General features: G+C 38.1%; 1 protein-coding gene across 6 annotated transcripts in view; it reads left to right on the top strand.

The window, feature by feature from the left end:
• The window catches only part of LOC129743966 (serine-rich adhesin for platelets-like), a 274,223-nt gene that overhangs the window by 246,137 nt on the left and 14,195 nt on the right, over positions 1-13,891 (top strand). The window contains exons 9-13 of one of the 6 annotated variants that reach the window (XR_008736758.1): positions 3,923-4,584; positions 4,647-4,836; positions 4,899-5,294; positions 5,358-5,490; positions 5,968-6,106. Coding sequence is in view for 4 of the 6 variants with exons in the window: in XM_055736224.1 (XP_055592199.1) it covers positions 3,923-4,584; positions 4,647-4,836; positions 4,899-5,294; positions 5,358-5,677 (1,568 nt within the window). In the remaining 2 variants the exon portion in view is untranslated. The other 5 variants (XR_008736757.1, XM_055736226.1, XM_055736227.1 and 2 more) reach the window with 5 other exon arrangements.

Below are 13,891 nucleotides of genomic sequence, written 5' to 3'. Positions count from 1 at the left end.
GTTCGAGACCTCAATAAAGCTTACAATTATTCGTTCTGAGTACCCATTGGTGGAGTTAAAGTTATACGCTCGATACTCTCGATCATTCCAGTCTGCAGCTTATAGATGTCCTCCTTTCATTATTAAATGCTCACAAAAGGCAGAGATCACAAGTGTATTCGTAGAACCATGGGAACATATGTGAAAATTGTGCCTGCCCAGGTGGAAATACCTCGTGAACGGATTGCATTCCAAGGTACGGCTAGACACCGTGTTCCCAAAATTTGATAATCTGGGTCCATGGGAGCAATGAAACGACTCATGATACACTAGGTACACCTTCATACTCTCTAAATTCCAACTTCATCCTCTGACCTTGGTTCCCTCTTTAAATAGTTGTCGAACTGTCCTCTAATGGCGAGAGGTCATACTCGCACTCGTCTGCGCCACGCTCCGCAAAATTCTCATAGACGAGAGAACCTTCTGCAATACTTCTCCTTATTATGACTCGAGGTCTTAACTCTCATCTAACGACTCGAAAAGCAACCTCTCTTCGAAATGACTCAAAGCTTCCTCAAAAACTTCTTGACGACTCCAGCCAGGGATGATCTTTTTTCTAACGATTCGAGATCCGACCCCTCCTCTTAATGACTCGAGATTAACTAATTAGCATACAAATACCTCTCCTCGTAGCTCTTCCTCGAGTGTCGAATACACATCCTTTTCTCATGTTGAGTTAGAGCCTTATCTCTTGTGGGTCGTTGATATGTCAGCTATTGAATATCATAATAAGCTCAGCTATTTCGCAATATTCCAATGATGCCATCAGATAGCCCCTCGTAAGTTTATCCCTTGTCGCGTTCAACTGTCACCAGGCAATCAGTCACCGCCCCCCCCCCCCCATGAGACCAGAGGCCCCCCCTTCCCCCCCACCGGGTGAGGCGATGAAAACTTCCGAAAATCTAACGCGATGCAGACTTCCGTTAGTATTGTCCCTAGCTTGGTGCGATGAAGACTTCCGCCGAAAAACCTGACGTGATGCAGACTTCCGTCAGTAAACTAAGTTTCAAGATGTTGCTATTTAGGCGCGATGAAGACTTCCACCTGATTCGATAAAATCTGACGCGATGCAGACTTCCGTCAGTAGTGTACCTAGTTTGATAGTGATGCAAACTTCCGCCCTATCCGATGAAATCTGACATGATGCAGATTTCCGTCAGTACTGTAATTAGCTTGGCGCGATGAAGACTTCCGCTGAGTTGAACTCCAAAAATGTAACGCGATGCAGACTTCCGTTGGTATTGTTCCAAGCTTAGCGCGATGAAGACTTCCACCGAATTGACTTTAGTTAGTTAAGTAAGTTTTAAGAGTGTCCTAATTCTAACGTGGTGTTGAACCAGGCCTTGGTCCAAAAAATAGTCTTGCAAATATCTGAAACGCTGAGGACAAACATCAGCGCAAAAAGATTAATGAAGGTCCTAGCTTGGCGCGCTACATTTTGAAATCAAACGTTATATGATGCTTTTCGTCGGTTGATTAATTTAAAGGAGGCGATTCCATTCCAAGGTATTGTCTTATCCCTTATACATCTTGTTGCTAAACGCACTACTCAAATACTCCTCGATTGTGTAGTTACCTTGTAGCTTCAATCGCGAGATCCGACACTCACTGCTCAACAACCCCCTTTCGATGGATTCAGTCTTCTGCGATCGTTGTACGGTGTTCTTCTTTCCCTTTGACTGGCAACTCTAGGATTTCCATCCCACGGCTTTTACCCGGTGTATGAAGAAACAATGCTGCTTGGACGATTCTCAGTAAACAGTTTTTTGCGAAACTCGTACCCGGAAAACTCTGCAGGCTTTGCACTGGCTCCTTCTGTAGCAACATTAACCGTTGCAATCTTCACTGGCAACTGACTCCATTGCAATAATTGATTGATTATCATCGTGACCAAACCTTGGTCTACCCAACAAACATTTTTTTGCTGAAAAAGGGCTGAAAAAATATTGTGGATAAGTTTTTAATCAGCAATCTGGTTGAAAAAAGCCACAAAAATTCACTAAGAAGCGTGCTTTCAGCTCTTAATAATCTGGATTCGAGGAAATTGTCCAGCCAAAATGTTACTAAACGTCAATTGACGGAGCAACCGAAAAAAACTAAAATAAAATGACCGATGGCACACATTTTCTCCCCTCTATGTTGTTTTAATTTGTTTTTAACCTGTCTCTAACTTCAATCCTTCGGCTTACTGGTCGCATACCGCAGTACGCAGAACCAATCATGAAGTCTGCGGTTTGACGAAAACTTGTCGTTATTAAACGACCACAATGCCACTCAGCAGAAAAAAAAAGTTTAATGAGAAATGTTCAGCGAGTTGACGTTTTAAATCAGCCAAATTTTTGTTGGTTACCCTTCACTGAATGCAACTCTATAGGCTTAATTCGATGGATTGTCTTCAACATTTCGCCACAGTTTTTACCGATTTTAACAACCCGGACAGTCTTCATGTCTTTCGCGTAGGCAGTGCGATGCCATGCGATTTCTGAAGCTCACCAGTAAACCAGTCGCTTCCCAGCAAACATTTTTGTAGGTATATTTCTCAACAACTTTGTTAAACGTTTCATCATCTGATTTTTAGCAATCTGGTAGCACTGATGGTCGCAGAGAGAAAAACGAAGCTATTCTCTCACTCGATCCACGCGGGGTAGGAACGAAATCGTCTTCACAATCTGCAAACATGGCTGACTTTTTATCATATTCGATTTAAACCATTTAATCCGACCTCGAGTAACTATTTTTACGACATTTAACTTGCGTTAGTTGGAATTACGATTCGCAGTAACGTTTTAACCGATTTGAGTTATCATTTTTAATGCGATTTTATGTTTGCTGGATACCTCCATTTCAGTAGATGTTGCACATCGTTACTAGCGGTGGCTTGTCAGCGTTCTGGACTACTCCTTGTACATATGTCCTGAGGATCAACACAGATATTCTTGTCGAAAACTCTGGTCTACCAGTTATTGGACCAGTGATTGCCTTCCGACCACAAGAATCCGGACTTCCACTTTGCAGTGTACAGCCGTCAAACATTATCCAGTTCCTTTCAGGATTCAACAATAGGCTTGAAAGCGTGACATCAAATTCGTCCAAAATATTCCTTAATTTCCAGATCTTCTACTTTGGTGACTTTCTCCATGGAAAAACACCCCATGACGAAGAAAGCAGCTATGTAAGTCTGCCCTATCTGCTGCCTAGTTGTCACTTCCGAATAAAGCTCTCCAAGGTTTCTACAATAGCTCGACATCAATTTCCTTTTGGACCACTTAGTGCTTTGCCAACTGTTGTGTGCCAAGGTTGTTCTCGGGGCGAAAGACAACCACTACTTCAATCACCGGTCCTAGATTTCATTCCCATTACTAAACTAGCAGAGAAGTGACTGCCAGTTCTGTAGTCATCAAAAGGTTATTCGGCCGGCTATATTTGCTGCCGTGTGTCGGTTCGTCCCCTAAAACCACCTTGGTATTCAAGCCTGTTGTGTTCCTTAGTTGCACCTTATGATTGTACATCAAGAGCAGGCTGTGTTCTTACAATTTTACATCGCACCCTCGTTAAATCCTCTTCAAAAATCCGCATATCAATAGCCTGATGTTCATCTCCGGTAAAAGATTCAATTACAACTACGGCATCAGATTTTTTATCATACAGAAGTTCATCGGACGAGATTGTATGCCTACGTTCTTTAACAACAAATAACTATGTAGGAGATGTTTTGCGTCGACATAATTTAAAGACATATCGACAAACTTATGGTTTGAAAATTTTCAAGAGATGTCAATACTGTACCTGTACTGTACCTATTAATATCTGTGATGATCAATTCAAACTATCATTCACATAGCAAAACTAAATTTTACTGATAAGATGAATTATTGAATTTCAGTTAATCCTCCGCAATCCCACGAATCGCAACCGAATCAGACCCAGCAACCCCTCTCGACCCACTTCAAACGACACATCCCCTCGAATGCCTCTAGCGACACGAACGGCACAGCACGAAACGAAGAACGGGCATCGCTACGGCTGTCGTCCGGCGCACGACAACTCCGTGACCATGAACTGTCATTCTTCGGTGTCAACCCCAACAACAACAGCGGTAACGGTAATAAACAGCATTCATCGGGTGAAACGAAACCGACCTTCACCCGGTCGACCACCCTGACGTCGTCCTTCATCAAGCGCAACTCGATCAACATGAACCCCCTGTCAACTTCGTCTTCGACGAACTCGGTGAAGTCTTCCGCTGTCAACGTTCAGCAATCGAAGACGACACAAAACTCAACACAGTGGCAGCTGTCAAACGACAAGCCGGATTTGCTACGGCACAGCCAACGCATCGATCAAGCTGCTGCTAGCTTTTCTTCAACGACGCAGAACACGTCGAAGACGACGAATGCACAATACGAACCGCAGTACGAGAATCTAGTCAAAGCAGCAGTCGCGGAGCCGAGCCAACCAGTGCAAACGTACGACCGAAAGAAGGATCTCAAGCGAGACGAGCAGATACTGGAGGAGCTCACTCGTGCTGCCGATGAAATTTTGAACGTGAGATGTTTTAGAGTTTTTACCTTATAGAGCCTAGCTAAGTTTTGGTACTCTGTTTACAGGTTGTCAACAACATGTCAAATGCGGAAAGCACCGAAAGTTTGCTAAACGAATTCCGCGGTTCGAAGACTTCTAGCACTCTGGGAACGATCCGGGAATGTTCAGCCAGCAGCAAAGTGATGAAATCGCGCGGCGTTCAGGTTTCAAAGAATTTCGACGACAGCCTGAAGCGCCATCAGCGATCTGGTAGAGGTAAGATTATGCAAATTCAAACTAATGATTAACTTTTCCTTACCTAAATGATCTTCTTTCAGTTTCTTCAGCATCGTCAAACGAAAGTCTATCGCGATCATCACCTGCTCGAATGACTACGGCGATAAGCACCAGTCAGGCCCAAGAGTCCCGCAACGGAATAAGTCGTCGCAAGCTACCGAACTCATCTACAGAATCTCGTCGGTTGATCCGCATGTGTAGCAAAGAACGTCTACACCAATCCAACGCTAGCTCATCGGAAGATCTACCAAATGCGGCCCCGGTGGAACCTCCACGGAGACCTCGACGAACTCGCTATCACAACGGAGAGAAAGATAAGGAAAGTCCACGAGCGAACGCTTCACGATCATCTACAATTGAGAGCCGACGTAGTGACGAACGTACCCCATCTAGCCGATCGCATCGTAGCGAACGATCTTCCACGAGAACCAGTAAAGGTAACGCCCTGAAATTTTCAACGCAGTTGTAGTTTCATCTAACGATCTACCCCTCTCAAACAGGTCACAGTACTTCGGCCGGATTATCTTCGTCCAGTGTAATTCCGACCACAGCTCCCGTGATCGATCAGCAGCACCGCAGTATTCGTACCAGCAGTAGCAGCAAAGCCACCGGACCCTCCGTCATGACAACTACGTATGTATTGCAATCGTTTATCGTTCCACCGCCGCGACGCCGACGCCACAGGCCAAGGCGTCAAACGTCCGCCGCCAAGGCCTCCGTCATCGTACGGCGACATTCCTCACGCTTACGCGCCAATGCCGATGTAACTAAAAAACCGCTTAAACGTGGCCGCCAGCTAGAGTTGTGCATTTGCTCATAGAGGAAGACAGCCGCCCCCGCCTCGTTCATGTCCCTCCTGGGGAGTGGGGGTGTGGTGGTCTACCGTTTCCTTGTATGTGTGTTTGTTGGTTATGGTTTATTATTTGCCTGTTTGCCCTGTTTGTCAGAACCTTTACATCCCTATCTCCCAAATTTCGACTCTACCACAGCTCTTGCTTTCCCTCGCACTCCCCTAAAAACTCCCTCCATCCATTGTTTTACATATCGCTCTGCCTCACGTGTTATTGTTAATGCAAGTTCAATTTTTGCCTGCTTTCCCTCCCCCTCTAGGGCTTCTTCACGTTCTTCTTCTTCCTGTACTCCTTTTCCAATCAAACCTAGCCAGCATAGCCTCTTGATAGTTTAAGCAAATAAGCGGGATTCGTGCCGGAGAAACGCGTGCCGGAATACTTTGTGATAGGAACAATAGGTGATTTGTTTGATTTTTTGATTATCCTTACGTTGCAACCCCCTGTTTGGTTTTGAATTGTGTGGTGGTATTAACTCGAATATCTTTCTTAACCCCCTCAAACGATTATTCACTCGAGACTTCAGACTGCAACGAAGTTTCAGGCTACCACCTCATTGGAAAAGTGATAATCCACCGTTCAATCTCCGAGGAGTACCGATCTGGGAACACATATCTATTAACATTTCTAGTCCCTTTTATCTGGTGATATTTCGTTAAAATTCTAACAAGGAAGCGCTATGAACAACAATCTAAATCAACCAAATTTGCTTCTGTTAACCGAAACACGTTTGCGTTTTACTTCTTCGACAAGAAAGCCCTCTATAGCTCTACACATGTTCTAATGTAATAATCACATTTCAGTTGAAACGAAAACTTTGACTTTGACAGATTGTTCTTAATGAGTAAAAAACTATCTTAAAAAATCAGTTGACCATACTTGTTCATTTGGCATTTTCTTTTACAATCGAGAAACCACGGATAACTTTAAAAACCAAATCAAGATTTCAAATTCTCCGTTTTATTGAGAGAGCATATTCTAGAAAGTTTAAATATAGAACCTGTATTATTTTAAAGTAATTGGGTTTGAAATTGTAGACATTTTGGGGTTTAACCATGAAGGGTATTGCTCAACAGCACTCTTTTAACTCTTAAAAGCTTCAAAAAATTTTGTAAATAGTTCAATAAACACTCAAAGACCTAGCGTGGGTTTAAGTTCCACTAAGAGCCAGCGCGAGAAATAATTGGGAACGCCAGATCTCTAACTATATGAGGTCCCTGAAGCCAAAGGAGTATGAGTGTTTAAAAGCTTAAAAAAACACGCTTTTAAATTGTTCTGTTTGACCATTTTCCATATATTTTTCGAGAATTTTATTTTTTTTAAATGTAAAAGAATGTAAATAAAATTCTAAAAATAAAAAAAAAATAAAAAAATATAGTTTGAAATATGAAGAATCTTTAGGCATCATTACCTCAAAATAGCCCATTTTGTCACTTACACACCTTTGGGTCTGAGGGCCTCATGTCTCGCGTGACGCGAGATAAACCTAAGAAACTACTGAACCGATTTCTACAAAGTTTGAAGTTGCCATACAAATCTTTTTTAATAAGTTTTAAGCAGCCCGTGGGTTAGAGGATAGCCTCCAAGTCTTCCAAGCCAACACGCATGAGATCGAATCCCGGTCACAGCATACATAGTACACTGTCTGTGGGTTGATCATATCCTCGAAAGTTGTATGCTAAGAGTTAAGTTCAAACATCAAATTTCATTGAGATCCTGTGTGTGTTTGTGTTCGTTTTTAAAAAAATTTGAACTATGTAGATATCGAAATGTAGAGGTCCCTTTTTATTGAATGATGTTATTTTTTTTAGTATGATTTTCTAACGTATCCACATTGCCAGTTTTAGTAAAATAACCATAACCTCTTCAATTTTCAACGCATTTCGACAACTTGAAATCTTTGTTTTGAATTGATATTTACAAACAAAACTCTCGATACAACAAAATTTTCATTAAAAAAATGCATCTTTTATCATTTTTAGTCTCATAAATTTACTAACATCAACAATACCGTTGATCATTCGCAAGAATGATCAATCTGCTGATCGATAGCCAAATTATTCACCTTCATCATGCAAAAAATAGATTTCAAATCTATGTTATGCAATCCGAGGTATTTTTGTATTTGTTCTAAAATTTTACATTAGGAACATAAATCAAAAATTGTTTCACTGAGATTTTTTTGAATTTTATTTTCGGATTCAGCGCCCAACTTTACATTAAAAATTTGAGTCGGTCAATGAAATTCACGATTTTTTTTTGTAAACTAGTTTCAATAACACGAGTTTACAAAAAATCGTGAATTTCATATTTTTAATGTAAAATTGGGCGCTGAATATTTCTTATATTGGTGAAAATAAAAGAAAATTAATATAGAGACGCTAAGTGGTGAATCAGAAAAATTAAACAGATTATAAATAATTAGAAAAAAACCATCCGAGTTCGTTAGCGTAGTAAAATGTTGTAATCTACTTGAACTTTTTTTTTAAACTCAAATCATGAAAGTTTCTTATTGTTTGTCCCAGTAAGAATTGACCAATTGAAACGACTAAGGCATAAATAAATAAAAACCAGCAAAAGTTGTGTTCGAATTTTTCAATTTTCATATAATGAAAACTAGATGCAAACGAAATGTATAAATACTATTTTTCATCTCATTTCAATTTCAGCACCCATGAACCTAAATTTGATCATCAAAAATTAATAAGCTGCAAATTGAATTGACTGCTTGACTATTGTAGCAAAACAAAACAAAATAAAAATAAATCTATATATATAAAAAGCAATTATCTGTATGTTTGTTTGTTTGTTTGTTTGTTTGTTTGTCCTCTATAGACTCAGCCGTCTTAAGAGCTAGAGATCTGAAATTTGGCATGGATGCTCATTAGGACCAGGAATGATGAAAAATGTTGTTAGATTTTTGGACGACCCCTTCTGAAGGGGGTCGTCCATACAAGACAAATATTGTTTTCACGTTATTGACGTTATTTTCCGTCGGATTGTGATGAAAATTTGCACATGAGTGTTTTGAAAGACGAGCAATCGATTACAGTTATCAAATTTAGGGTCAGGGGTCGGCCAAAGGGGTCGTCCATATCCACTGATTAATGTTTCTGCGATATTGGCGTTATTATACATCGGATTGTGATGAAAATTTGCACATGAGTGTTTTGAGAGACGAGCAATCGATTGCAGTTATCAAACTTAGGGTCAGGGGTCGGCCAAAGGGGTCGTCCATATCCACTGATTAATGTTTCTGCGATATTGGCGTTATTATACATCGGATTGTGATGAAAATTTGCACATGAGTGTTTTGAGAGACGAGCAATCGATTGCAGTTATCAAATTCAAGGTTTGAGGTCGGCCAAAGGGGTCGTCCATATCCACTGATTAATGTTTTTGCGATATTGGCGTTATTATACATCGGATTGTGATGAAAATTAGCACATGAGTGTTTTGAGAGACGAGCAATCGATTGCAGTTATCAAACTTAGGGTCAGGGGTCGGCCAAAGGGGTCGTCCATATCTACTGATTAATATTTTTGCGATATTGGCGTTATTATAGATCGTATTGTGATGAAAATTAGCACATGAGTGTTTTGAGGGACGAGCAATCGATTTCAAGTTTCGAATTGCGGATCAGAAGTCGGCTGAAGGAGTCGTCCATACCCAACTTTAATGTTTTTGCGATATTGACGTTATTCTACATTGGATTGAGATGAAAATTGCCGCATAGGAGTTTTTAGGGACGCTCTTTTGCTTTCAGGTTTCAAATCTTGACTCAGGGGTCGGCAAAAGGGGTTATTATCTGTTCACTGTTTTTACAATATTCTCTTGATTGAGCATAGAAATGTAATGAAAATTGACACATGGGAGTTTAACAGAAAAGATAATTGATTTCAGGTGTCAAGTTTTGAATCGTTGTCAAAAAAAAGGCCGTCCATGTTAGTTGCTCACTGTTTTCGCGATATTGTCGTGATCATGCATCGGATTGAGATGAAAATGTTCAGATGAGGGTTATAAACTATGAGCAATTGACTCGGCGAAAGCGGCGTCTATATTCACTGTTCACTGTTTTCAAGTTCCTGACATTATTTTACATATAATTTGAAAAGAAAAAATGGCACAAGGGAGTTTTGAGGAACGTTAAATTGGTTTCAATTATCGAATTTCGGGCCATAGGACAGAAAAAGAGGGTTTCATCGAATGTTCAGTGTTTTGTGCAATAATTTTGTTGGAAGCAGTTAATTGATACCAATTTCAGAGTGAAGGTCAAGCAAAAGAGTCGTGCACATAAACAAATAGTACATGTTTCTGCCATAATGTCTAGATTTTGCAATCGATCGAGAAGAAAACACTCTCACATAAATTTTAATAAAAAGCTAATCAACTGTTTAATTTGAATTTCAAGTAATAATAATAGTAGCGACTTTAAACACTGTTGAATTTTTTTTCCCAAAATTGTCGAAAGAATGTTTCGAATTCATTTTCTAAATTCATTTTGACGTACCAATGATTTAAAGCGAAACGAAGTTCGTACGGGATCAGCTAGTAATAAATAAAAATAAAAATTTTAAACTCGGAAAAATGGTTTGTTGATTTTCACAAAAAGAAAACAGTGAAGTTAAAATATGAAGCAATTCGTTTTTCTGAAAATCGTAGCTCTTTAACAATATAAAACCTTGGCTAAATAAAAATAAATGCAAAAATAAGTTTGAAAGCAAATACCAAATACCAAGGCAAAATTGCAAATGTTAAGTACCAAAATTAAGATAACATGAAAAATCCTGATAATCGATTTAATAGGAACCTTAATTTTACAATTGAACATTTGCATTTTTTTGTGTTATTTTTTAACAATTTTGTTTTCCTTTAATTAAAAATTCACCATCAAAATAATATAAATTTCATGTATGCTTCGAAGTTTATTGCAAATCTCGTTAGACCCTAATAAACGATTAGTTATAAGTTCCAAAGCAAAACTGTATCTATAGTATGGTGTAAGGTTGCCAGAATATTTCGCGCACGCATCTGGGGCGGATAAAATGCGGGTTATTTGGTCTAAAAACCTGGCCAAATCCAGGTATTTGATTTCAAAATTTTCAATCGAAAAACCGGGAAATATCCGGAAAAAATTGGTCAAAAATTTGAAAATTATTCAACAAAAATCAACAAGAAAAACGCTTGAAACTTTATTTTTTAAGATAATTTTGATAAACTTTTTCGAAAAATTTCGTTTTTGGACTCGAAAATATAAAAATAAAGTAACACTTTTCTAAATGTTTGGTTTAATTTAACGAAAAACTTGTATAAATTAAGGCATTTTTTACCAAATCCGGTAAACCGGGCCGGACCGAACCTTTCCTAAATAATGTATCAAATATCCAAAAACTGGGCAATCTCAAAAATTTCTCAAAAGCATTGTTTTCTCTTTTCATACTTCGACATTCCATAACAAAAAAAAACAAATGATCTTTGCAGAATATTGACTTTAAATCATTTTTCACTTTTGGTCTATTTCTCAATAAGAGCTATAGAATTAAAAAAAAAAAGCTTTTCATTCTAGACTTTAAGGGTGCAGCTGAAAAAAGGTGCAGCTGAAGACTCAAAAAAGTTACAATCTGAAACCTTCAAGCAAAGCTTCAAGTACGGAAAATATCGGTTCTGGGGGCCTTTCCCAGCAAACATTTTTGTAGGTACATATATTTCTCAACCACTTTGTTATACGATTCATATACATTGTCGAATGATCGTGAGAAACTCGAAAAAACAGCATTAACCTACCAATGTGGAGGCATTATAGATATTTTTTTTTTTCAACTTCTGGCTAAAGCGATAAGAGTATACAATTTGGACGATATTCGACACCATATTCATACATACTGAAAGAATGCAAGAGAGGACAAGTTTTTTCTCTCAACTCATGCGAACCGTTGCCAGCGACAATATTTGATGCCTCTGTCATTGGGCAATTCTTGCAAATACACCATCTGTTTTTCAGCAATATGGTTGCACTGATGGTCGCAGGTCTCCCACTTGACCCACGTGGGAGAAAAAAAAGGAACAGAATCATTTTCAAAAGCTGCAAACATGGCGGACTTTGTATCATATCCGATTTAAACCATTTAATCCGACTTCGAGTAACCATTTTTACGACCTTTTATTTGGTTAGTTGGAATTACGATTCGCAGAAACGTTTTCAATTACTCGAGTTAACATTTTTAATGCGATTTTATGTTTGCTGGGTTAAAAGTATTCGGCCTCAAGATCATTCGGCCTAACTGTCATTTGTACTAAAAACAATTCGGCCTAGCATTTATGCAGACTAGTTTCAAAGAATGTCCAATTGGCATCATACCACAGAGAACAGACGTACAAGCTAGCCTATGAAACTTGTGTAAAATTTCCAACGACGGTTTTTAACCAATTTCTGTTTTTTGGCTGGACCACCAGATGTCTCTAAACTTACCAAAGAGAACTGTCAAAACCAAACTGGGAAAAAAAATGTTTTTGATCAGTATTGAACAGGTCGTATGAACTGGTTGGCATGTTTCGAGAAAATCGCTTTTTGAAGTTTCGTAATACTAGTTTAAATTAAAGATTGTTTAATTGTGACAACGGCTCAAAATGTATGAGGCCCCTCGAGCCAAAGGTGTATAAGTACATAAAAGCTAATGAAAGACGTAAAATATTACAGTAAATAAGCTTTGAAAAGAAAAAAAAGAAACTTATTTCGAGAAAACACATTTTTAATTAGATGTGTTTGGCCATTTACCATATATTTATCTTAAATTTTTATTTCTTTTTCAAACGTAAAAGTATGTCAACTAAAATTCCAAATATCTGAAAAATTGCCAAATATAGTTTGAATTATGAAGAATCGTTTTATATCAATAAATCAAAATCGATCGTTTTTGCTACGTCGAGGCAAATACAATCAAAGCTAATTTTTTTTAAAACGTTCCAAAATAATTAACTATTATGAAAAAAATTCTGTAATTTAAAGGTTTTCTTTAAATTGAAATTGTCTGGTCAGTTTTGGTATCTTTAATTCAGAAAAAAATATGGGCTTTCGAAATGCATTCTGCAAAAATTGGCACTTGCAATGAAAAATAAATCAAGAAATGGAAATGTAGTATTGGATGTAAGCAAAAACAAAAATCGAATCTGTTCATGTGGGCATCTGGGGAAGGGGGTAGGGGTTGCAAAATATCCGCACTTGTGCACGGAGAGGGAGAAAGAAGTAAAAATCTCATTTTTTTTTTGTCCACGTGGTATCTGAACGGCCCAAAAGGCAATTCAACACTTAAAAGCTCAAGTATTTTTTTACTTCTAAAAAAGAATCGAGATATGTTGATCCATCAAACATGGAGCCAAACCGATATGCAATAACTCGTAAGATAATAAAGTTATGGTCGAAACAAGTTTGCAGATATTTTTTGAACATACCGACGATTTGGTGAACATTATCAAAAAACGATCTAACTATAGCTAAAGTTTTAACGAAGTTATTCTGAAAAAAACATTTTCACTAAATATCCAAAAAGCGAAAACAACTCATGAGCATTAAAGATAACTTATCATATTAGCGATACGTTGTTTGATGACAGAGATACGCACGAAATTAAATTACATGTTTCGCATGATTCCAAACTTTTTGTCGATACACTAAACCCCAAACTATGAGCCCCAACTATTTTTAATTTTTTTGAAAAAAGATTTAAATGCAACACGAATTTTAGATTCGGTTCACCTAACCCTAAACTGATCGGGTTTAAATATAAAGTGCGTTTTTTTGCAAAATTTTCCAACTCTAAGCCAAGTTGAAGTCATATTAAATTAACATATACATTTTGCCAATAACACACGAAGAAGATTTTTTTTTTTATTTATTATAGACATTTTACCACAGTTGTGGCTTTCGTGTCTCGGAGAAGATTTTACTCATCGACTTTAGAATGAGATCAAAAGAAATGCAATATGTCATAAGATGACTGAGATATGGCTTTCTTCTGATATTCTATCCGTTTTTCATTTCAACTCTTTAACCCTCACCGATAAAGCCGCAAATTAATTTCATAAAACAAATTCACGGTGATTTCTCTTCTTAAATAATAAAAATAATTCGGCTATAAAAAATCATTTACAAAACATCGTTCAAATAACCGAAAATAGTTAGGCCAAGA

This window comes from Uranotaenia lowii, chromosome 2, assembly GCF_029784155.1.
Source record: "Uranotaenia lowii strain MFRU-FL chromosome 2, ASM2978415v1, whole genome shotgun sequence".
Classification (NCBI taxonomy): Eukaryota; Metazoa; Arthropoda; class Insecta; order Diptera; family Culicidae; genus Uranotaenia; species Uranotaenia lowii.
Note: the sequence above shows the minus strand (reverse complement) of the source record. Positions and strands in the feature narration are given on the sequence as shown.